Source organism: Cyprinodon tularosa, unplaced genomic scaffold (genome assembly GCF_016077235.1).
Source record: "Cyprinodon tularosa strain WSP-4 unplaced genomic scaffold, ASM1607723v1 ctg86, whole genome shotgun sequence".
Classification (NCBI taxonomy): domain Eukaryota; kingdom Metazoa; phylum Chordata; class Actinopteri; order Cyprinodontiformes; family Cyprinodontidae; genus Cyprinodon; species Cyprinodon tularosa.
In genome coordinates, this window is record NW_024039629.1 from 1,091,710 (window position 1) to 1,117,611 (window position 25,902).

The window sequence follows — 25,902 nt, forward strand, 5'->3', positions numbered from 1 at the left end:
TGTTTATTAATTAAATGGTTAATTGCGAGTACTGAGCGCTTATGGGTGCATGATATGCAATGTTATTCTGAAATTACTGTTGTTTATGTAGATCTTTTAATTCAGTTACTTTTATAAAGGTGTTATCACATTTTCTACACTAATATGAAATATATAATTATGGTTGGAATGTACATGTTTTATCAGTTAATTCAGTTTGATATGTTTCTAAAAAGCATAAAATATTTTTACAGTTCACATTATCTTCTTTACTTCATTCTCACAGTATACTAGATGAATATTTTGAGTCAAATGTTGATATGAATATACAATGCGATGCACCTACAGATAATTCAACTATTGAAAATTCTCTAATTGTAAAATCTGTCTTTGACTCCAGATACTTTAAGATACTTAAGTGTTTGTTTTTTGTAAAGGTTTGTAAAAAGGATTAAAATAAACTCATCTTTTAAGAAGGTAGCATATTCTGACAAAGAGATGTTTGAAGAGTCCATCTTTAGTCTAGTTATTATCATTTAGAATAGAATAGTATAGAATAGAAAATCCCTTTATTGTCCCAGGTTGGGCAAACTCTGTTAATTTGATCTAACTGTAAGTATTCCAGTTTAATCAGAATGGCATGCTCATTAGATGAATGATGCTGGAAAAATCCTTTTGGCTTCTACCATTATAAAAGCAATAATTTCAAGTCTACTGACCCTGAACTGTACCTGTGTGCTTAGGTCAGATGAGACAAATATAGAGCTTTTGTGCAATAAAACAGTCCACTTTGTTCCTGGCAAAATATAAAATATATAGTTATCCTGGAAGGATAACTATATATTTCTTAGTTTCCATGGTGAAGGAACTGTGATGCCTGTTTCTCTTCTTAATGCCATGGAAATGTTTGTTATTCTTGCAGTGCATCAGGACTCTTAAAGTTGCAGTCTGTAACATTGAGAAGAGAGCAGACTTCGACTGAAAATTTGAAGAAAAACAGGTTTCACGCCACTCCCCCACCCTCTCTGCTTCCCTCATGCCCCACCTCCAAGCTCCACCCCTCTCACAGCATCTGCGCGGCTACCGCATGCGACCAGAAGGGGGGTGTGGGGTGGGGGGGCGGGATTCAGCGTGTGTGAGCTGTGATTGACACTCCATCAGACGCTCCTCTGGCTGTGATTGGTTGTTTTGACTCGTCCCGAATTATTCTTTCCAGATTGAAATACAGGCAGTAGGCGGTACCAATTGAAGCAGTTTTTTTCACAGGTTACATATCACATGTACTGCTGTCTGGGCATAGGGACAGTTTTAGCCAATATGACAAAAAAGTGATTTTTAAAAACTTACAGACTTCAGCTTTAAGAAAATACAAAGTGTTTTTTTCTCAAATTTGGTGGACTCTACCAGTAAGCTAAATTTTGGTTCTCCTTTGGTCTCAACTATCACAGTCAATGGACCCAAATCAACAGAAACCCTAAAGGGTGGGAAAAGGAAAGTTTAATTAAAACAATAAACTTTTTTTGATGAAAGTAATAATAACATTTAAATCTGATAAAAATCCAAGTAGGAAGCTTTACTTTAGTAAGATAACTTGGAGCTCATTACGAAGAATAAATGGTCAAACAAAATGCCAGGTAAGCAAGCCAAAGGCCGCTCAGTATTTGTGAGATGGGTTTGGATGCCGTTGTACCAACAAGGATTTTTCCATTGCATATTGAAGAAAGCATTATCATTATTTTCTTAAATATTTTCATTAAAATCTGAAATCTCCTTACATGTGAATTATATTTTCTCTAATACATATTTATTTAAAATAGATATAGTTTTTAAACTATTATTTCGCAGCATGCTTACCCTAAAAGAAACCACATAACAGTATAATACTTTTTTATAAAACTTTACAAGTGGGGCCAACAAATTTGTCAACATCTCTACCTGCCTTTTTGGAAAAAAATACCCTAACTTCGAAATTTCATAGATGGAGGGGGGAAGCCATAATATCATTCTATAAAATATTATAATTTTAGCAGAAATATATATATTTATGTGTGTGTGTGAATTAACCGTTTGTATTAAATCTCATAAAGTGCTCTGAACCATAGCTCACGTAATATTAGCCAGTGCAGTTATTCAGTAAAAACATATAAATGTATAACTAACCTCTTGCCATCAGCAACGTACAACATAACAAAGGCAATTAATTAAAGTGACAGTGTAGTAATACAGGGTGTTTAGACAAATACAGAAAGTTGTAGTTATTTCCTATGATTGTTTTAAGCTCTGCTGCTGACTCTGGCAATATCATGAAAATGTAATCTTCAAAGCTTCTATATAAGACACTGTAAACCCTAGAATTGTTATTATATTCTCCGTGTTGATGTTATATATTTTTAAGATTTCAAAGTTATTAAGTCTATTGCACTTTAACAACTAAAAGACTCCAACAGTTAAAGTACAACAATGTAGCATAATCAAAAAAGTGTTTAAACAGTAGATATTACACATGTCATTAGCTGCATTAGTGCTCTTTCCTGGGACAAAAAGTCTAAAAAAGGCATCTGATTTGTCAAAACTTCACCATTGTTTGGAATGTTTGTGATTAATCTCTGGCTGAGACTAAAGGAGACATTACAGACACATGTAAACATAGTTTGGCTGAGTTGTTAAAGCAACATTGTGTAACTTTTAGCAACGATGGTTGCGAGACCTGTAACCTTTGTGAACAGTTAACCTTTAGAAATAAAAAAGAATCCATATTGTTCCACTCCCACTTCAACTGTTTGAAATTGATCCAAAAACAATTTGCAGATCAAATATTATGGTTGAAAGCAGGACTTATAGCTGTGACAAAAGTAGAAGCTGCCGAGCCTTGAGCCGAAGCAAAAACAACATGGCAGGGCAGGAGGACCTACATGTAGCTGCTGCTATCACCACTGTTTCGTATGAATTTCAGATTTTTCCATTATTATCACTGAATTTAGCTTTAACTAATCCGCTCAGAAGGTTCTGCTGAATGTCATCCCTTTCCCTGATTTGATGGCAGCAGTCCCAGGTGGATAATGTGTCGAACTAAAACTTAGTGCAACACATTATCAATCTGGTTTGCCAGGTTAAGGTTTAGCAACCACAAAATGAACTGGCAACTCTGCCCTGTTGCGAAAGCAAACAACCTCCCTCCACGTTCTGGAATCTGATAGCAGACCACATTGGGCAAACATATTGAGAAGTCATCCAGTTACTTGTGATGACAAGGTCAAATTTACCCCTCTAGATTAAATCCTACATACATTGAACCAAAAATATGTCTGATCAGGTAAGAGTCATATCCGTTTTGAGCCTAATAAAAATTTTTTAAGGACTAGCTCTCATGTTTAGGGGGAGCTCAGACTGCTGTTGCTGCTGACTCATTTACTGACAGATCAGACCATCTCAAGTTGCAAAGGCACGTTTTTGAGAAGGGCAGAGCATCGAAATTTGCCAAGAACTGTAAATTGATCTGCAATATCATTAGATGCATCTTAAATGAAGCTAATACTTGAGTTAAAACATACTCAGTGTTGCTTTAAAAAGCTGCTGATCAGCTGCCATTATGGATGTTACATATCTCCTAACTGCATTAGCTATGACTAGGAGTGAACTCTGGTAAAAAAAAAAAAAAAAGGCAGTGTTAAAAACAGTGAAGGAAGAATTGGATCTATGTTAAAGTTTTTTCTTCACCAGCCTATTTCCCAGACATTAATAAATTTACAGAAATGTAATTGCTTTTAATTTTCATCCTGTTTTCCTAAAAAAAATTATTAGATCTAAAAAGTTTGTTTAAAAACCGTCTATGATGACTTAAGCTGACATTTTTACCACCAAAAATTGTAGCCTGCTTTGTAAATGCCTATTTTTTATGAAGCACTTTGAAAAAATTATCAATATTCGATAAACTGTTGTTCTTCATTTGTTTGAATGTGTCCTTCACCTTTTAACATAATGCCTCTGGCAATGCTTATAGCTGTTAACTATTAAAAGCATAAGATATAGTTCTGTTCATTGGGATCATTACTAATAACTTCCCTGTAGATTTGCCATTTAATTGTTTTTCGGTTTTTAACAGCTTTTAACTTAATATACACTTTTATTTGCCTTGAACTACCCAATAGCCAAAATGCTGCATGGATATCACTAATGCCTGTTGATTCATATTCTACACATACAAAAAAAATCATACTGGAAGCACTTTGCCATCATCTAATGGTTGGAGTTTTGCACCACTGTATCTAATTTATAAAAATTGCAATATATATTTAACAATATATATTGTTCAATAACAATATTATTGTTTAGAGATATTGGGTGTAAAATAAAAATATGGCTAATCATTTAAGGTTATTCTACCAAGCAAACTTGCTGGGTACTACCTTGTAAACTTGGACATGGCAAGAATGCGTATTCTTATTGATCCAATCTGGAGATTAAAATGAACAAATTCCCTGATTTGTTAAAGAAAAAAAAAAAAAAAATCTAAAAGCGACCATTTCTGGTGGGGATGGATGAATATCCACATGTACATCGATACATTCATACAAACAATATTTCCCTCGGTGCATTGGACCCATTTGGTCAGTGATGATTTGCGCAGTGGATACTATAGCATCTGAAGGAGGGGGTGCACATTTCTGTAAGAGAACAGAGGAAAAAATTATGTGATTTTGACAATCACTAATTTTGTGTACAAGAATTTGGTGCACCTTCTGAAATCAAAACCAAGATTACATCAAACAAATACAAAACACAACAAGAAACAAATCTACAATATGTATATGATGATTCATTCCATTTATTTACCATGGATGGAGATGATGATCCATAGATGCTGGTTTAGGTTACTATGGTAATCTAAAAAAAGAAAAGCAAAATATAAATTTTCAACAGCAATGTGCTATGTTCAAAGCACTCTTCTAAATGCCCCTGTATAAGAAAAACTAAATTATATAACATATTTGTAGACCCAAGGGCAAATGTAAAAAAAAAAAAAAAAGAACTCTCCTACTGTCTTCAGAATGGGAAAAAGATTGAAAATGTTAACATATAAATGGATTCAATTTATTCATAATGTTTCCAACTGCTAAAACTGCTCCTTTTATTGGGCTACACGCAACCCAACGGGACAAGGAAGCCTATTGGTTGCTTAGAGTAGCAGAAAAGTTGTTTTAAGGAATCTTGAGGTCAAATAAGTCTGGCCAAGTCTAACTTTTAGGGTTTATGTTTTGTTTGGAAAGTATAGGACTATGGCATCTTTAGAAACAGCTGAAAATAAACTTTAAACTTGGTCACTTTATAACAAAAATCTTCAAACCTAATGTGCACAAACCTGTAATTACATGTTTAGTAGTAACAAATCCAGAAGGATTAGGTCATGTCATGGCCAGAAATGGCTTGAAAAAAAATATTTTTTTATTAAAATTAAACTGCTTTAGTTTATAAATTGAAATGTTATATCCAGATTTTCTTACTTTGTTCCCTCTTCTGCAACAGCTTCAGGCTCGAGCTTTCCCTCCTCCTCCATCTTTTCCTCTGAAATCAGTTCTTGCTTTCGATGTCGACGAAGACATTTCACAACCACCATTGAGAGGATCAGAAGAGCCAAAGCTCCTCCCACTGATGCCCCAATAGCAACAGCAATGGTTGAATCTCTTGGAGGGGGAACTAGAGGGAGGAGAGGAGAGAGTTAACTTTTGAGGTAGACAGAAAATGGAATCAAGTGCAGTGCTCGCTAAAAGCTCTGATTAAACAAGTGAAAAGAAAGTGCTGCTGAGTTAGCCTGTGTATGATGTGGGTTGATGTGAGTACCGGTGTGTGTGGGTGTGTGTGTGTGGATGAGCGAGAGTAAAGCTAAGTTCAACCTCTTGTTGGTCATTAATAAGTAAAACGCTAGCTCATCACAAGTAGATCCCAACAGTCTAAGAAAAACACACACCAACATTCACCCACTACGTTTGTTACCTAGATTGATATTTTATGAAAATTAATTCACAATTTTTTTATACATGATCTGTTTGTAGATTTGATTCCAGGAGCAAAGCCTACTGATAAAACAACCCAACAACATTGATTATTGTCGATTTATTGGGCCATATAAATAGATTTTAGGGTCAGGGGCGTTCTGTTGGCTTTGATGACTCAAATGAGTTTATCATTTTAAAACTGAATATACCTTGTTTATGTAATCGCTATTAACCTGTCAATTTAGCAGAATTTAGAAGAAAGTTAAAGGAGGACCACAATACTATTTCCACATTATTGTAAAAATTAAGTTCTTCAGAAATAATTGAAATTCACAGTAAATTGACATGCATTTATCCAACTTGTTCAAATAATTTAGTGTTACCATTCTTGCAGAGTACAATAAGTTTTCCTCTAACCCTGTACATTTCCTGCAGATCTTTTAATAGTATCTCCTAAAAGAAAGCAAAGGTTTAAAACCAGGAGTCAATACTCCACTGTTGGTCTAAAACGGGATATGTGTAAAGACAATGTTCTTAAAAATGAATCCAAAGGAAAAAAAAAATCTTCTAATTGTGACCAGATGTTGAAACAATAGCCATAAAATGTAAACAAATGTGTAGCAAAAATAATTTTTTTCTATTGCCATCTAGTCTCAATATCTGTTTAAACTATTTATAATTGCTGGAGATGTAAGCCTCTCCCACTGTATTTCAGTGGCGTTAGATTAAAGCCTTGGGAAATATAGTAGAAGAGGGTAATGCTTTTTGTGTGGGCCGAAGAATTTTTAAAATCTTACGTTCTGTGACCACACTGAATTTAATGACACCATGTCCTTGGATGCGATCCGGAGGGTTCCTCACGTAACAATTGTAAATCCCCTCATCCTCCAGTTGAACATCCGTTAGCTTGATTGATAAGTCGTTTTTATCCAAGGTCCCAGAAAACTCCACCCTATCTCCGAAGCGGTTCAACGGCACTGGTTGCATTCCTTTTTTCTTATCATAAGTCATGAACTACGGAGGGAGAAAGCAAAGCTTAAATCTGGGTTAAAACTGTAAAGCTGATTATTCCTGGTTTTAACCTGTTTAAGGATTAGTAAGCTTACCTTCTCCTCTGTGCTGTTCAGGCTCTCTTGATACGTCCAATTCATAGCAAACTTTGTGAGGTCAATTTTATAGCAGGAAGTGAAGGTACAGGGGATTATGACAGTTGTTCCATTGAGTGCATTGATGTAACTGGGCACTATCACATCCATGCTTGAACAACCTGTTTAGAAACACAAAACACCAGAAAAAAACAAGATTAACTAAGCTCATCATAGTAAAATATTTCTTTAAGGCAAGGTACCCTTTGAGATGCATGCTATTAACAACCATGTACAAATGGCTATCCCTCTAAACAATTAACTATGTGTCTTACAATCACTAAAAATTGTAATACAATATGGACAAACAGTTAAAATACCTATTAAATAAAAGCCTAACAAAGAAGCTTCAATTTAGAAGGATGTTTGTCTTTGTATTTTCTCCTTATTCAAACTCCCATTAGTTGAGTAATTCCTCTCTCTTCAAACGAAAGTTGCAGTCCAAGACTGATAGTAGGAAGGGTGGAATAAATTTTTTTTATCCTGAGGAAATTGTTTTCTGAGCTGTGTAACGGGATGAGATGAAGGGATTAAGTCTTTATGATCAATATGGGCAGGAACACAAGTTATAGGATGAAACAAAAATAACTGTTTAAATGGATTAACCAATATCCTAACTAAAGTATCCAGAAAAGCTTCAAGTAGTAGTAGAAAATAAAGTGCTTTTTTGTCTTTAGGATATGAAGCAATTTAATAAATAATTAAGCATTGTAACTAACTTGATTTTGCGACCTACATGTCTAACTTTCAATTTATTACACGTGATAATTAAAATAAACTAAGAATGTTGAACTACCAGGAATAACTACCCTTACTGTCTCTATACAGCCCCCCAACCTCCAACTAGGGTCCATATCCTCTCTCAGCTGTGTTGTTTGTGTGTGTGATGGGACTCTGCACCAATCTTTCCTCTGCAGTCAAGTGTTTCTGGCTCCCTTCCCACAGCTGCTGCAACACTCCATAGGCCTGCATCTCTGCACCACACACTCACACACAAACCCTTTTACTTACCCTATCCCTTCTCTCTCTCACACACTCTCTCATACAGGTGCTGGTCATAAAATTAGAATATCATGAAAAAGTAGATTGATTTCAGTAATTCCATTTAAAAAGTGAAACTTGTATATTATATTCATACATTACATACAAACTCATATATTTCAGATGTTTATTTTGTTTAATTTTGATGATTACAAATGACAACAAATGAAAATCTCAAATTCATCATATCAGAAAATTAGAATATTACTGAAGACCAATAAAAACAAAGGATTTATAGAAATGTTGGCCAACTGAAAAGTATGAACATGAAAAGTATGAGCATGTACAGCACTCAGTATTTAGTTGGGCCTCCTTTGGCCTGTATTACTGCAGCAATGCGGCGTGGCATGGAGTCGATCAGTCTGTGGCACTGCTCAGGTGTTATGATAGCCCAGGTTGCTCTAATAGTGGCTTTTAGCTCTTCTGAATTGTTGGGTCTGGTGTATTGCATCTTCTTCTTCACAATACCCCATAGATTTTCTATGGGGTTAAGGTCAGGAGAGTTTGCTGGCCAATTAAGAATAGGGATACCATGGTCCTTCAACCAGGTACTGGTAGCTTTGGCACTGTGTGCAGGTGCCAAGTCCTGTTGGAAAATGAAATCTGCATCTCCAAAAAGTTGGTCAGCTGCAGGAAGCATGAAGTGCTCTAAAACTTCCTGGTATGTGGCTGCGTTGACCCTGGACCTCAGAAAACACAATGGACCAACACCAGCAGATGACATGGCACCCCAAACCATCACTGACTGTGGAAACTTTACACTGGACTTCAAGCAACGTGGATGAAGTGCCTCTCTTCTTTTCCTCCAGACTCTGGGACCTTGATTTCCAAAGGAAATGCAAAATTTACTTTCATCAGAGAACATGACTTTGGACCACTCACCAGCAGTCCAGTCCTGTTTCTCTTTAGCCCAGGCAAGACGCTTCTGACGCTGTCTGTGGTTCAAGAGTGGCTTGACACAAGGAATGCGACAGCAGAAACCCATGTCTTTCATACGTCTGTGTGTGGTGGTTCTTGAAGCACTCACTCCAGCTGCAGTCCACTCTTTGTGAATCTCCCCCACATTTTTGAATGGGTTTTGTTTCACAATCCTCTCCAGGGTGCGGTTATCTCTCTTGCTTGTACACTTTTTTCGACCACATCTTTTCCTTCCCTTCGCCTCTCTATTAATGTGCTTGGACACTGAGCTCTGTGAACAGCCAGCCTCTTTAGCGATGACCTTTTGTGTCTTGCCCTCCTTGTGCAAGGTGTCGATGGTCGTCTTTTGGACAACTGTCAAGTCAGCAGTCTTCCCCATGATTGTGTAGCCTATAGAACTAGACTGAAAGACCATTTAAAGGCTTTTGCAGGTGGTTTGAGTTAATTAGCTGATTAGAGTGTGGCACCAGGGGCCATCAATTTTGAACCTTTTCACAATATTCTAATTTTCTGATATGATGAATTTGAGATTTTCATTTGTTGTCATTTGTAATCATCAAAATTAAACAAAATAAACATCTGAAATATATGAGTTTGTATGTAATGTATGAATATAATATACAAGTTTCACTTTTTAAATGGAATTACTGAAATCAATCTACTTTTTCATGATATTCTAATTTTATGACCAGCACCTGTATATATATATGTACAGTATATATATGCACACTTCAAGTGTTTTCTAAAACACACATCTACCATTCTCTCCAGTCTGCATCAGCTGCAATTAGCTCACCTTTGTTAGTGTGCAATGTCAATGTCATCCTTGCAAATTAACCAATATGTATATACACTTCACAGAGATGAATTAAAGTAAACACATCTGTTGGCATTACAAACATATATTCCCTTGCTACAGACAGTCTAGCTCAGCTATACAACGAGAGAAACATTTTTGTACAGACTACTGTTCCTGCTGACTCAGCAGTCATGTGGCTAGTAAAAAAGAGAGGCAAATGCAGAGACTGCCTAACAGATGAAATACTGCAGTGAAGCACCCTCACGTGGCTCCTCCCTCCCTCTGCCTCTCCCTCTTTGCTCTCCCAACTTTGTCCACCTTTCTTGCTCCATCCCACCTCCTTTCCTGAGAGATCCACTTTCTAAGCCCACTCCAAAAACCACACACACACAGACACTAACACAATCCATTACAATCCTAACTTTAAAGAAGTTTCCCCATTTCTATTGCTTTCACTTACCTTAATGTGTTCAAATGTGTGAGAAGACAGGGCAAGCGCATTTCTTTTTTTTTTTTTTTTTTTTTTTTTTAAGAACTTACATGTTATTGATTTGAAGACAGAGCAAATACACAACATACAATGACAACAGTTTTTTACAGTGTGAAATTGTACCATAGATTAACTGTCCCAGTATGACATTTTACAGTTTCAGCATCACAATTGTGGTCTCAACTCCACTATACAAACCTAGCACAATAATTCACCTCAGATGGCAGTACTATGAAACATAATCTAGAAGAAATAAAATAAAATTTGAGTTGTAAGACTTGTTTACTTGAGTAAATCTTCCACAGGACCCCAGCATTTGCTGACATGTCTTTTTGAAGTCTTAACGAGTACTTTATCTTTTCAATTTGGTATAATTCCCTTACAATTTGGACCCATGAGTTATAGGAAGGCGGCTCTGGTTGCTTCCACTTCATTATGATGCATTTCAGGGCTGCTGTAAGAGAACATTTAAGAGATCTGATTTGGCTTATCCTTGCAGCCCAACTGGAAAAATACTGAGTATTGCAACAGTTACATCCTTAGATAACCTCCTGAAAGATCATCCCAAAAGTTTAGCAATTTGGGGCATGACCAGAACATGTGTCTATGACTGGGGAATGCAGAGCCACAGTTTCACCAACACAAACTTGATACTTTAGGATCCATCTTAGCTACTATGTCTGGTGCATGAAATATCTGCTGATAATTTTCCATTTATATTCCGCCATTTATTTGAGCTTGTAACTTGATGTGCCTCATTCCAGACTTCTTCCCCCACATCATCAGAAATACTTTTGGCCATCTCTGCCTCCCATCTTTGTTTTGTCCAAATGGGTCCACTATACTGTTTATGGTCAAAAATATCTTATATAATTTTTTGATCAGCCTCTTATCCCCTTCACCTTTGTGGAGTTGAATTAGTAATTGGTCTATTGGCGTGGGGTTTAGGAGTCTTTCCCAGTCCCTGTGTGTAGACAAAAAGGAACGCAACTGTAGGTATCGGAAAAAATCTTTTTTTGGAGATGAAAATGCCCAGGCAAGCGCATTTCATTGTCTTTTAGATCAGGATTCTTCATATCATTTTCACTGTAAGTGATAAAACTGGTAAATATGTTTTTTTTTATTTCAATAAGCAAATTTTGAGCCCCATACATTCCAATTAACCTTGAAAGGTCAAAATCGGGATAAAAAAAAACATAACTTCAGGCATTCCAGAAAATAAAAAAAATCAATAAACTGGACTTTGTTTCAAAGTTTGAAGATGTGTTGCTTCCCATTCAGGAAGCTTTTTCAATTCAAAATGTCAGAATTAGCATTGGGTTCGAAGCTTTATAGAGCTCAGAAAACATGCAAATTGAACCTGAAAAAGGGGCCCGCCCCTTAGGAATGAGGATTCATTTGGGTTTAATGTTAGCCTGCAATACTCGATACTGGTCTATGCCGGACACTAAGTCTGACATTTTGAATTGAAAATGCTCCCTGGATGGGAAGCAAAATGGCGTCAAACTTGGAAATAAAATCCAGTGGATTTATTTATTTTTTTTTTTACTTTTTTGGAATGACTATGACCTGGATAACTGAGAATCTTCACCAGCATAAACACCTTCATTTATTTCTAGACTTTTGATAAAAAAAGACACAGAATACCATCGGATCTTAAACCAGTATTAGTTTATAGGGAAACTGGATGCCAGACCAATTAGTCTACTTCAGCTTGTCCCCAACTTAACTCATGATAGCTTAACTCTTTTCACTTTAACTGAAGTGCATGCTGATAATATTCTCTTCCAATAAGATTCATAGGTAGACCTATTTACCAATCAAATTACGAAGGGTTCACTGCTGTGTTAATGACAAAAAAGAAGTTTTGAAAATACATTTTAACCAGGGACCAAATAATCTATTCAGGGGAGTGTGAAAGTCAACCTGCAACTTCCTTTAAACCATCTATTGCAGTGCTTACAAACCCACAGCAGCTAAATTATGTTAGCATTAGCTGACTGGCTGCTCTTTAGATCCAATGTAGTAATGACGGATGCTCTGCAGAAACAGCTGGCTGACATGTTTGAAGCAAATACACACAAGGATTGCTGCAATAAGGTGCATCATCACTTTTGAAATTTGCACAGCCTGGGTGGGTTGCAGTGATGTGTACCAAGACTGAACAGAGCAAACTACTTCTGCAAAGGGTAGTTATATCAGTAGCATTGTAGATAACACATTATTGATCAAATACTCTCAATTGCATTTAATTCATTAGGACTGGATTTGTCTTACATATCTTAGCCAAACACTATTTTCACTCTATGCTCTACTTTATATTTTTGAAGGTCAAATGTATGTGAAGCATGGCTTGCTGCACTGATACTTTAGAAAGGACCTTTGGCATACAGTTACATACATTGTAAAAAAAAAAAAAAACACCAAACACTTTATCTCTTTATACTTTTGACATTAAATACAACTCAACACTTCCACTTTAAGGTCAGACTAAAATTTTACTCCTTAAGGCTGCCAACCTTTTCACTTTTGATAAAACCCAAAATAACAAGCAAGAGATTCGGGTGTTTTGTTCTTTTCTTTTAGCTTTCTGATGTTAACATACATTAAGGGACATTTTTTTCGAAGATTCCAAAATGAAGATGTCCTGAAGATTTTCATAATGGTTTAATAATGCATTATTTCTAATAGTCCTAATATGAGCCTGAAATGAACATGTTCATAGACTCTCTCTCTTTTGGGTATTATTTTACCAAAGACTCCTTAATAATCACAATGACCGCATATTTCCATGTGTTAGCTTGCACCCAACGCTCAAATACCTGAGTGGGTTAAATAATGATTCATAAACTGCCCCTGCAATTGTTTTTCGGTTTGATGAATCAAATTTTGGGGAGGTTAATATCTACATATGCATATCCTCCTCCCAGGATTTTTCAGGTTATTGTCACCAATATAAATTCTGCATGTTCAGGAAGGCAAAAATGCTAAAAATTTTAAACCTGTTGTGTACACAATTCAGCTTACACTGTTAAGTAGATAGGTTTCTTATATGCTATCAAGTTTGCTTGTGTTTTAATGCACCAAAACATGTTTAGGATCAGGATTAGTGTCTGACATTAGAAAAACGAAACAAGGTTATACCTTTTGTATTTGTAGATATGTGGCTTCAGAAGCTGTTTCTAATCAACTTTTTGATAGACACCTTAAAACATCTTCATCCCTGAGCACACTGAAAAACAGTTTAGTCAATCACTGTTGCTCCTCAGATGTAACCATCCCTGGGTATCCATTAGTATCTATAAATAGGATTTGAAAATGCATTTACAAAGTTTAGTGTTTAATTATGGATTAATACATAACATTTACACTTTTTTAATAATCCAATTTAGAATGTGCAATTAGAAAATGCTTTTGAATTTAGATTTCAAAATGCACAATTTAAATGTTACATTTGGAAAGACTGTTTTTCTTTTTCAGTAACTCTCTAGGTCCTCCATACTCAATAAGATCTTAAAATTGGGCTGAAAGTTTTTCTATAATCTTGGTTACAGATATGTATCAGTTTGACATACTAGCAGGTTAGAAATAACTACTTCTAAAAAGTAGTTTTTTTAAGCTTTTTTATACTGTCTTAAAAAACAAAAAAACAAAACAAAAACGATTCAATAATACATCTCAAGACTATCAAGGGATTTTCTTTTTAGAGAAATTTGCTGCCGAGTGCCAGAAAGCTTGGCATGAGTCACAGGTCATGGTTCTTGCGAGAATTGCCTTAAAAGTAAAGGGTGTCATATTTTTTTCCTGGCCTGTTTCATTAGTTTATGTTTTTTATATAATTTATATTATTTATAATTATTACTTTGCTGATTTCTTTCAATAAACAAGGAAAATCCAAAAAGTTCTCCCACACACACACTGTAACTTACATAATAAGACATGTATCTCTGAACTCTTTACTTCTGTACTACACCTTCATCAGGTAAACACAGATTTTACTGAAACGTTGCAAATAAATGTTTTCTTATGCAAGTTGGGCAGTGTGCCGGAGTCATTTCTAAATTTTAATCCTTTTGCCCTCACGTTATATAGATGTGCTAAGTGCTCCAATTAAACAGAGGTACCAATACGTGTATCTATAGAATATAATGCAAGATAGGGCTTTCAATCATTCGTTTGGATTAAGTCATGTTCCTCACAGCTGTTGGTTTGTATTCAGTGGCCCCCAAGGGCAGTGGGTCCTGAGGACCGAGTTTGAAAAACCACTGAGCCAGAAAATTGTGCACCATCATATAATTCAATGTCATTTTGTAATCCTGGCCTCTATGTTGCTTTTTAAACATTTGATATTAATAAATACAGAAAACGAAATACAAGGTAAGTTTCCCTCTATATATAAACCTATACAAGCTACACCACATAACTGTTTAATGCAAAGCCCTTGGTGTTGTCAATGTATGCTCCCTGTCATTATCTAAATTCCCAATTCCAGGTACGATAGAAAAGGTTTTTTTTTGGAAATAACCCATTGTTAGTCATAAAGGCAAAAAAAAAAAGGCTTCGATGACCTTTAAGAAGTGCATCATTGCTGCATGGCTTGCTGCTATTATTTTTACTGACTGCCAATCTCTTTGTGATGCTGCCCTCTAGTGTTTTCTAGTAAGAACTGTGACTTTGCTGTTGCTGAGCAAAATTAAAGGGATTAAAAATTTAAAATCATACAGCTGCATGGCACATTGTTCATTAGCCAAGACTATTTATAACTGTTTTCAAGTAACACTAAAACTGAAAGTATGAAACATAAATAAATACTAAACAGTCTTTGTTGTGTCTTGAAAAACCTTATATAATATAATACAAACCGTATAGAAAGTGTACCTATATTTTAAACAGGAAGTTGGCACTACTTTTTGTTTATGAGCTAAATGTTAGTATACCAAGGTCTAAAGGTTAAACGTACGTTTGGCAGATTGATATTTGTGTTCTGAATGAACAGTAAAGAAGTTCTTTACTCTATCTCTGGATCCAAGTCATCATTTAATGCTGATTATGTAAGAGAAGAGACATAACAGTCTTTAAATTGTTTTTAAAAAGTACATAACCTTAGTCACTCTCAAAGAAATAAAAAGTTTTCATCTGATGATTATTTTTCTGTCTTGAAAATATCAATAATTTTCATTCATTTTAATTTCAGCAGGTACTAAACATAGTTAGGTCCACATTTCTGTATTGTCGTATTGGTCACATGTAATATAATCATAAAGGTCCTGTTTTCATTATTGTAATTGGTATAATTAATAGAAATAAATTTACTGAGTTAAGCAGGTTACTGAAGTGAAAATTACCCTTTCAAAATTATTAAAAGACCACGGTATGTTGATGTAGAAGTTTTTCAGCTAAGAGAACGCTTGCCTTTTTTTTTTGTTTCTAAGTCAAAGTTTTTTTTTCTCTTGACTTCTTTTTTTTAGTAATCTTTTTATTGACTTCACCTAATAAATTCATTCTTTATGTATCCACATTCACAGTGGAGAGATGTTTTTACTGCTTAATACTTTGGCAGAGGAATACATTTTTAACGTAAGCACATTCTGCAACTTTTGTGTTGTCAGCTTTCTCCTCCCTTTTTTGAAATTAAAATGTTTCCACTTACAAGCCTGACCACAAAATCAAGCAGGAAGTTATAGAAATATCCATCCATCCATTTTCTATCACACTTATCCCAAGTGGGGTAACAGGGTTGCTGGTACCTATCTCCAGCTGTCTAAAGGCGAGAGGCGGGGTTCACCCTGGACAGGTCACCAGTCCATCGCAGGGCAACACAGAGACAAATAGAGCAAACAGCCATTCACGCACTCACTCCTAAGGAGAATTTAGAGAAGCCAATTAACCTAACAGTCATTTTTTTGGACTGTGGGAGGAAGACAGAGTACCCGGATAGAACCCAAGCATGCTCAGGGAGAAAATGCAAACTCCATGCAGAAAGACCCCAGGCCGGGAATCAAACCCGGAACCTTCTTGCTGCAAGGCAGTAGGGATAACCACTGCCACACTGAGCAGCCCTATAAAAATATGATCTACGTCATTTAAAATGTGGTTGAAAAAAAAAAATAGCCATTTATCACCTTATGTTTATCAGACTGAAAGATAGACTGGGCAAAGGGCTTATTAAAATGTTTAGTGAATAATAAACCCAGCAAGTAGCTTTTAATGGCAGTTTATAAAGTTTAATTATAGTGCCTTGTTATCTGGCCAATCAAATCTGATTGAGCTACATTTTTTGTTGGTTTGTGGGTTTATGTTGTGGTTTTAATCTAATTTTATTTTTCAAGAGTAAGAGATAGTATGACATTACATAGGTTGAGTGGTTGTTTTGTGGTTATTAGCATGGTTCTGTCAATCAGTGGATTACTTAATAATCTGGGTAGAGTCCCATTCAGTCTTAATTATATCTACATATGATAGTGCATGTTTAGTGTGTTGATACACTTTGATATTACAAGGGATGTATGTTATGTAAGGGGTTTGGATCATTGATTCACGGTGATCTGCCATTATAGAACATTATGCCACTGACCATGTAGGCTTAATTGTATGCTTTGCATCATAAGCGCGTTTAAAGCCATGCTGATTCATTTAGATTAAATAAGGTGTAATGTTTATAGGGTCCCTTCCTGCAAACGTAAATCAGCTCAGTTGATACCAGAGAGGATAAGGTTTTAATTGTGGCCTTAAGAAAATAAAATTAAATAAATAAAACCGGTTATTTTGGTTACATTGTTTCATATTACATCAAGCCCCCACGCATCTGTTGGTGCCGCATAGCCGTGTTTCTGTGGCACAGTGACTGCTTTTAGTGGAAAAAAGAGTTTTTTTGCACGGCATCATACAGGCTAATTGTTCCGCGCAGGTTTGGCTGTTTTTGCGTCTTACCAGAGAGCGAGAGCATCATCAGCAGCAGCGCGCTCAGCAGCTGAACGCCACATCTCCTCTCCTGTTCGGGCGAAGACATGATTTTCATCCTTCCCATCAAAGTCTTCTTATATGCTTATGAAAAACTAATTCAACAGAGCTCGATGTACCAAAAAAGATCGATGACGGAACGAACGTTTAAAAGCTAAAAAAAAAAAAAAAGGAAATGCACAATATTTTTTATTTTTCAGAGGCAGGACGTGGCTGGCAGTGTCTGTAGCCGTGCAACGGTTGATCTTATGGATGTCGGTCGCTTGGTTGGTGTAGAGCAGGAGAGAAAACAGAGAGCTGATTTTAAGATGGATGCTGTCTCTGCCTGGATGTTGGAAACACATTTTTGAGGAATTGAGGAGCTTTTCTGGAACTCGGTGTTACACTATACACTCTTTAAACAAGTATTTACATCTATGTCAAATCAACATCTTAGAAGTGTTGACTGTTTTATAAAAAACAAAACAACATTTTGAATGGTTTTTCATAGTGTTTTTAATTGTAAGATATACTATTTTTTATTTTCTTTTTGGCAAAATAACACTCTTTATTGTATTTTCTTTTATAAGCCTCCCAGTCAAAAAAGGTTAAAAGACATTTTGGGTGAAGTTACATACTTAATCCTAAAACAAGGTTACCCATTAAAAAAATGTTGTAAAAATAAAAAACTGTATGAAGTATATGAACATATGGTGGTGAAGGTTCCCAAACATCCAGGTCATAGCCATTCCAAAACAATGAAAAACAGTGCGGTACAATTTCACCTTATGGACAGAGGGCATTCTGTTGAGGACCAGAATGTTCACATGTTGGATAAAAAAAAAAGGTGGTTTGGGAGGGGCGTGAAGAAAGCCATCTATGTTAATAAAGAAAAACAACCTTCAACAGAGGGGGAGGACTCAGGTTCCAGCTTTCAAAAACTTACAATGCAGCTATTGATTTAATCCCTTCCTGTTATCATCGCAGCCCCACCCCCTGTACAGGAGAGCGGAGGACCACATCTATTCAGCCAGGCCAACAATCCCCTTTTATGACCGACATTTCAGACACTTAGATGGGTATTGCGTATTGTAGTCTAACAAAAGAAGCCAAACGACCCCCATTCCAAATGGGTGGACCCCTTCATCTGTTCCAATTCGCATGTTTTCAAAACAAAAACAAGACTTTGTTGGGCTACTGTATAAAACCTCGAACTAAACGCTATTCCAGACATTTTTAATTGAAAAGGCTTCCTGGATGGGAAGGGAAACGTCTTCAAGCGTTGAAACCAAGTCTAGTGCATTGTTTTTATTTATTTTTTTTGGATATATATGAACGTATTTTGTTTTGTATTTGTTAACACAAAATTATATGATAAATTAAATGGTATAACTTAGGTGATCAGATCAATTGAAAAATAAATAACAGACAAAACAAGATCATATCGTGCATGCTTGTTAACATATTAAAATATGGAATATATTAAATGATAATGAAAAAAAACATAGCATACATTAAAACCTATCAAAATTCTGCTGTGACCTATTGATAAACAGCAAGTAGCTTTAACTGTGGTTATGCAGCTGGCTCAAGTATTCACATTTATGTCAAATCAAAATCTTAAAATTTAAAGTGCTTCAGAAATGAATGGATGGACACAAATGATAAGTGTGTTTTAGTTTAGTATATTAGTTCGATAAAACTATTAAAATAATCATAAATTTTAATATTTTGTAAAATTGCTTTTAATCGTTTGACTTGGAACAAACAGTTTGGATGTCATTCATCAAGCCTCCCACATTTCTAGTATTTTCTGGAACTGTATCCTTTGGAAGAAGCATTTATTTAGAAAAATATCCTCCAGGTTAATGCTTTCATAAGATTCTTATTTAACATTTCCACACAAATTCTTATGTTCTATTCTCATCATGCAAACTATTTCCAGAGGTGTACTTTTTACCCAGTCTGCAAGTTATTTCCTTTCAATGTAATCTTGGTACATATGGCCAGTCCAACCAAGATGTCTCCAAAAATGAAACTTTTAAACTTTGTGTGTATTTGCAAATACATATAATAAGGCTTTTATGTTGTTTCTGGAGAAATAACTCCTTCTCTGGCCTTGCAGCATAATAGCACAGGACTCGTGTGACAGGAAAAAATAACAGTGTAAATTAGAAGCCTAAACATGGTATTCTACTTTTGCTCTGACTTAACACCAAAACGTAACAATTTCTGGGATGCTGATTTCCTTTCCATCCATAACAGGATGGATGGGTTAAAGGGTATGCTCACATGTTACTATGTGAACAGATACAGGTAGCACCATTATGCATTGATGTTCCAGATGATGAAACAGAGTTATGGAGGTTCAAAATACTTTTCCTGATAACTTCAGTTAAGTAATAGAGGTGTAAACAACAAGCGTGAAAAATATAAATGACAAAAATTTGCAGCACTACTTCTTTGTGTAAGAACACACTAACCAAGCAGAAGCAAGGTGGCGTGCAGTAAAACACAAAATTAAACAGCCCATCCCCAACCTTTAATCCTTTACATACTTCCTGGATGAAACACAGAAGGATAACATATTGTTGTGGTCTGGCCATAATGGTTTCATTTGGTTCACATTTTGCCCATTTCATTACCCACCACAGACAGCATTCGCCCACTCAGTTGTTTATCTTCGAAGTGTGTAAAGCTGGGATCATGTGTAACCACAAATCCCATCTTGTGATTATATATATATAAAAAAAAACTTAATATGGAATGAAAAGGCTTTAATACAGAGGGAGTTTAATATGTTTGGGAATTGTAGTGAAAACTGTGGTATGTGTACCTTTCAAATATATAATTGTGGTTAAAAATCATAGTGTTTAAGTTGATATTCATGACCAAAAAATTAAATCCACAAATTAAATACTGAAGAAATATCCTTCATAATCATGCATTAACAATATGTAAGCATTGAGAATCTTTTTTTGGAAATTGGTTAATATCAGACCTATATGCCTAAAACTGTTAACCTGACTCCGCCAGATGGATTTGCTCCGCATATCCATCCGGAAACCTTCGGTTGAAGTAATTTTGGGAAGGGGCGAAAATACTGGTTAGGTGATTGGCCTATGTTGGTGATAGATGGGCCAAATAAACCAATCAGATCAACGAAGCATATGACGTACTAACAACCAGGCTACTCTTGTCGAAACCAGTCGGGAGAAGAGCAAAAACATCTTTTCCTCTGATAAAAGCCTCCAGAGCAGTGTTTTGCTCTTCTTTCAGTGAAGAAATACTCTGTAATTCCGAAAAAACTTGCTCGATAGCCACACTAACGCTAGTTTCATCGGCTGAAGCCGCCATGTTCTTTAGACTGAACTGTCGTGCTTCTCGTTGCGTCACACCTCAACCCGCCTCAAAGCCAACACTGATTGGACGTTCGTTTGGTGAACGGCTCCAAATTTTCTTCAACGGAGAGTCTCCAGACTGATTAGCGAGTGAAATCTTGAAAGCTCACGAGATCAGGATGGTCTCACGAGGCTATAAAACTGTATTAATATATGTATTTTCTTGAACCCCTTAAGTCCAACCATAAGCCTGTAATGTTTATGAAAAATACACGTTAAAGGCTACATAAACTATTCAAAGAGAATAAATATTTTGATAGTGATGTGCACAGATGCATATCCCTGCTCAGTGCTATAATACTGATCTTTAGAACGACTTACTGGATTGCATTATAACTGGTTTTATTTGGTTTTATTTTAGTATTCCTATAGTTATTTCACTAGTTATATCACTGTCTATGTATCAGGTCTTTCTAGTAAATAAGACTTTAAGTCGAGCCAACGATTTACCTGTATAAATAAAGGGTTATATAAATAAAATGACATGATAGCCTGTATGCTTTCCCTGCATGGCTAACAGCATAGTTCTCATATGAGTTCTTGATTAAATATTTCTCATTGGTCTGTTGCCTGATGATAATGTCTTGGCTGGCTTGTAGGGTCCCGCCTCCTTAATCCAGATTTTCTTCTCTTCTGTTCTTATTACAGGTGGGGGAATCTATAAAATCTCACTGAATTTGGTGGAAGCTGTACCTCACTTGTTGAGTTTGCTACTATCCCTCCAACTGACGGACTGCACTGCAGGGAGAAAAATACCCTAGTGCTCCCTATTGGCCAAACATCACTACTTCTATTTGTTGCACCCTGCGAACACTTACTTCAGATGTTTCTTGTCTTGAGACTTTAAGTTTAGATTTAAGCATTAAAATTAAACATACAATTAAAAGGTGTCATTTTTTTCAGTCTAATCAATACTTTTTGTCTTCAACTTGTTTTTTTCATTTTTCTTTATTGTAAAACATATAAAAGTTTTTTTTTTCTTTTGGCAAAATAATGCTCTTTAGTAAGTCTCCCAGTCAAACAAGGTGTAAAGACATTTTACGGGTAGTTACTTAATCCTAAAATAGTACCATTATGAAAATTACGTTGAATTGAATTATAAAATGGGGTCTTTCTACGTGGAGTTTGAATGTTCTTCCTGTGCATGCGTGGGTTCTCTCCGGGTGCTAGCACCAGATAGGAACCAGCACCCCTCGCAACCCCAGTAGGGATAAGCGTGAAGGAAAATGGATGGATGTATTGATGGATGACTCCTCATTTAAAGACATGTATGATGTGATGATTTGGCAGACTGGAGTTGTATAAAATGATTCTTTAACTGTGATTCATGGCCGACTTCAATAAGAAGGGAGCATGGTTCGTAAGCGCTGCCTCCTGTAACCCTGAAGCAAATTTTCTGGTCGGAGTAAGATTACAATTTATGTTAAAATCTGTCGTCATGTCTCATTGTTATTACATTATGAAGTGTTATTTATAGAGTTTGTCCCAAGTGATCTCTTCGCAGGAAAGATTTGGGGAGTGAAAGAATCAAGGTGTAAACACAGAGCTTACTTTTTACAGTATCCTACAGTAGAGGCAAAAAAAAAAGAAAAGGAAAATCCAATCCACAATTGAACTAAAGTTCTCTTTAAAAGAAGAGCAATCAAGTTTGCAGAGCAGCTCCAACATGCAATCACCTTAAGCAGAACAACTCATAAATAAATGAATAAATAGATCGATTGTCTGGCAGTTCAATAAATAAATATACAGCAAATTAATTGTATATAGTCGGCTAAAAATAAAGGTAACATGCAAAAAACACAGTATAAATGATTAAATGGAACTGCCCAATTGCAACACCGAATGATAATCAATTTCACAAGCTGTCATGCAAATGGAATAGACAACAGGTGGGAACTATTGGCAATATAAGGCACACTCAATAAAATAAGTGGTTCTGCAAGTGTGGCTTTCACACTCGTGATGGCATGAAAAAGACTCTACAACCCACACAAGTGGTCCAGGTATTTCAGCTCCTCTAAGATGGCACATCAGTGTGAGCTGTGGCAATAAGGTTTGCTGTGTATGTCTTACCAGGAGACAAAATTCATTTCCATTGATTAATTCTGTGCAATTTTGTTATCAGAACATTCAACTTTTTACGTAACAAAATATTCAATGAGAATATTTCATACATTCAGATGTAGGATATTTTGCTATTTGAGTTTTCCCTCTGTTTCTGTATTTCTATGTAATTTCCAGTCTGTGGCACTGTTATCTTACGGGTAAGAGGCTGTGATGTTCGGGAACCTGTCATGCTTTAGCTTTTGTTAAAACTTACATTTAGAATGCTCACAGGACGCAAAAGTAATTTTCAGAGTTATTTTTTTACAAACAGTGAATTAATGGCTACAGTAGATCAGGGACCTGAAACCGGGAGCTGGGATCGATCAGATCCAAGGGGAGAAACACAATGATTAAGGTTATGGTTTCCACAAAGTAGAACACTGCAGTTGTGTTTGGATTGCATAGAACTGCTAGGGGGGAATCAATAGGATCCAGGAGCCTTGGAGCCATGGAGCCATGGAGAAGTTGACTTATGTCTCGTTGAGGTTTTTCTTAGATGAGGGAACATGTTGTGCACGGAGAGCACTGCGAGATGGTACTTCTAGTGGATGGTGAGCAGGATTTGAAGGAGGTTGTTTAGGTAGTTAGGGAAGCTTGGATGTTTGACAGCAACCAAGAGACTTGGGAGGATCATTCACCATGACTGAATCTGGGAAACGGTAGAAAGAAGCTGGTATATATATATATATATATATGTTTTCAGAGAGAGAGTCCCGGTGGAAAACTTTTGGTAAAACTAGAGTCCTAGGTAGGCAAGAGGCGTACCACACATAGTTATGCCAGAAGCTTGGAACCCGTGACCCAATATTCAAGCAGACAGATCTGGATGATTTCATAAAGCGTTTTTTAAACAAACAGGCGTGTGGCTGCTTGTCAGCTGGGGTGAATAAACGGGATCCTCTTTAGAACTAGAAACTCACGTTAGTGATTTAGAATAAAGGACTGGCCACGACTATGAAGAAAAGTAACTAACCTGGTTCTGAGTTCAGTTCTATCCCAGAGGAAGGAGTTGAATCTGAACTGGAGATTTGTCCACAACTCACAGCAGGTGCCGCCCCCAAGTTCCAAGTGAGGTGCAGAGTTGATGCCAGCCGACGCCAAGGAGCAACAGTGTCCGTGAGGGAATATCCAGAGTAGAGGCGGAACCTCTTTAACAGACCAGAAGATCAGAGAGCTGAAGAGGTACCAGAGGAGAATCCAAGCCAAAGTCAGAAGAACAGTCAGAGTTCTGTAGGCCGCCAGAATCCAGGAATCAGTCCAGAACAAACAAGACTAACAGAGCAGATGGGGAAAAGCAAAAACTTAGGAGTCCCAAAGGCTGAAACAGGTCAGGATCAGCAAATCAGAACAATATTTCAGAAACGCTACAGTTACTCCCACCGAACAGTTCGAATAATCTGGTGCCGATAGTAGGCAAACAGGCAGCATAAATAGCAGCAGGTAAACAAGAGGAAACGATCATGCCAACCATCAGTGACAAGACAAGTTAACACTCAGCTAAAAAGAGCTGGCAGCTTGTTTTTTTTCTTTTCCAAAAGTCAGCTCGTTATGTGTAGGCATTAAGAAGGCCTCCTTAATGAATTGAAATGCAACACATCTGTCAAAACCAGCCCTAGTGGCTTTGGCTCCACCTGAAGGAGAAAGCTGGAAGTAGCAGGTAAAAATTGAGACAAAGGCTGTTTTCAAGGTTGGCGGCTGCGTCCTCCTGGACTGGGTCCTTGGAAGGCGGTGAAAAAGAGAAGGCCAGAAAAGTTCAGCTATTAATTCGAACAAGTCCAGCCTTCTCCGGCAGTCCCTTCACTTGGTGTAAGCTCTGTTGCCTAGCAACTTTGATAGTTGATGCACAAAGTAGGCAAAGAAGGGATGCTTAAATTCTCAATACTGTTCTATGTGCTTATTTCATTTTTGAGGAGCTTCAGCAGCAGTACTGTCATCGCAGATATTTCAGATATCTCAGGCTGAGAAATTATCAGATTTAGGTAAAATACATGTCACGCTGCTGCCAAATTTGGACACAGCAAATGTCTCCCAAATCCTAACAAAACCCTGATATACTGTTATATATATCTTGGTGATCAATGAACCTTTAAGAATAACAGGTATATATTCTTGTGTGTTGGTAAAATATTTTGTAAGAATCATTGTCTAACAATATTATTAGAAAAAATAATGATACACATGCATACAGTATAGCTAACCCTGGTGCTCAGAAGGAAAATACAATATCTGATTATTTAATTCTATAAATCAGAATAACTTAGCTATCAGAAAATTGAGTTACACCAGGAAAAAAATAAGAAAAAGAAGAGACATAAAAGAGTGTAGGGTTAAGGGAAAGGAAGAGGTTTAGACAAATTAAGCTTAATGTTGAGCCCATTAAGCCATTAGGAGCAAAGTGGTCTGCAGTGGTCTGGCTGCACTTCCGCAGTTATCTTTACAGCACTACTTACTGCTGTGAAATAATGCTTCCAAAAATTTTCCACAGAGAGAGCAGAAATAATCAGATACCACCAAAACAATCTATAAAGTGAGCACAGTGGTGACTCACAGATACCGAGACTGGTCTGATACATACTCAACTTTCTAAAAATCCTTTCTGTTTCCCGAGATTATGTCAGCTAGTTAGCCTTAAATGCTGTGGGCCCCTCACATCCAATGCATTATAATTATAGAACATCAACAAAGATATTTATTAATTTAAAGTAACCTCAAAAAAGCATAAGAACTGTGATTGTGATTATCAACCTCAATATAGAATATTTTTTTAAACCATTTCTTTAGCCTTTAAAAAAACAAGCAAATCATTGTTGATTTTGTTTAACTGTCAGTGGGACTCAGGGATTCCATTATGACCCATTTGCAAATGGGTCATAATGGAATATTTCTTACTTTGAAATTGAAATAAGGCTCAAATCAAACAAAATCAGATACAGTAAATCTGTAAGTTTGTTCAATAACTCCATCTCATTTCACTAAATCCAATAATCTTGGAAGCCAGAGTAGCTCAACAGAACACAAACACGGGAAGAATGTTAAAAACAAGACTCAGGTTTAAATGCATTAACTTTTTACTGCAAAGCAACAACAATGT

General features: G+C 36.3%; 1 protein-coding gene across 1 annotated transcript; it reads right to left on the reverse strand.

Moving 5' to 3' along the window:
• Positions 1-4,575: 4,575 nt before the first annotated feature.
• Positions 4,576-17,575, reverse strand: scn2b (sodium channel, voltage-gated, type II, beta). The gene is made up of 6 exons (XM_038273173.1): positions 17,296-17,575; positions 7,079-7,239; positions 6,770-6,986; positions 5,481-5,673; positions 4,813-4,863; positions 4,576-4,643 (listed from the first exon to the last, which is right to left on the reverse strand). Exons 1-5 carry the CDS (start codon positions 17,390-17,392, stop codon positions 4,854-4,856), a joined length of 678 nt encoding a protein of 225 aa, XP_038129101.1. The 5' UTR covers positions 17,393-17,575; the 3' UTR covers positions 4,576-4,643; positions 4,813-4,853.
• Positions 17,576-25,902: the final 8,327 nt, after the last annotated feature.

What these genes read in the sequence shown, in the direction of transcription:
- scn2b (XM_038273173.1), bottom strand. Translation starts at nt 17,392, where the DNA reads ATGGGAAGGATGAAAATCATGTCTTCGCCCGAACAGGAGAGGAGATGT. An exon ending in GATGATGCTCTCGCTCTCTG is followed by an intron (nt 7,240 to 17,295) that starts GTAAGACGCAAA and finishes GTTTCTAAACAG; the next exon opens with GTTGTTCAAGCATGGATGTG. An exon ending in TGAACAGCACAGAGGAGAAG is followed by an intron (nt 6,987 to 7,078) that starts GTAAGCTTACTA and finishes CTCCCTCCGTAG; the next exon opens with TTCATGACTTATGATAAGAA.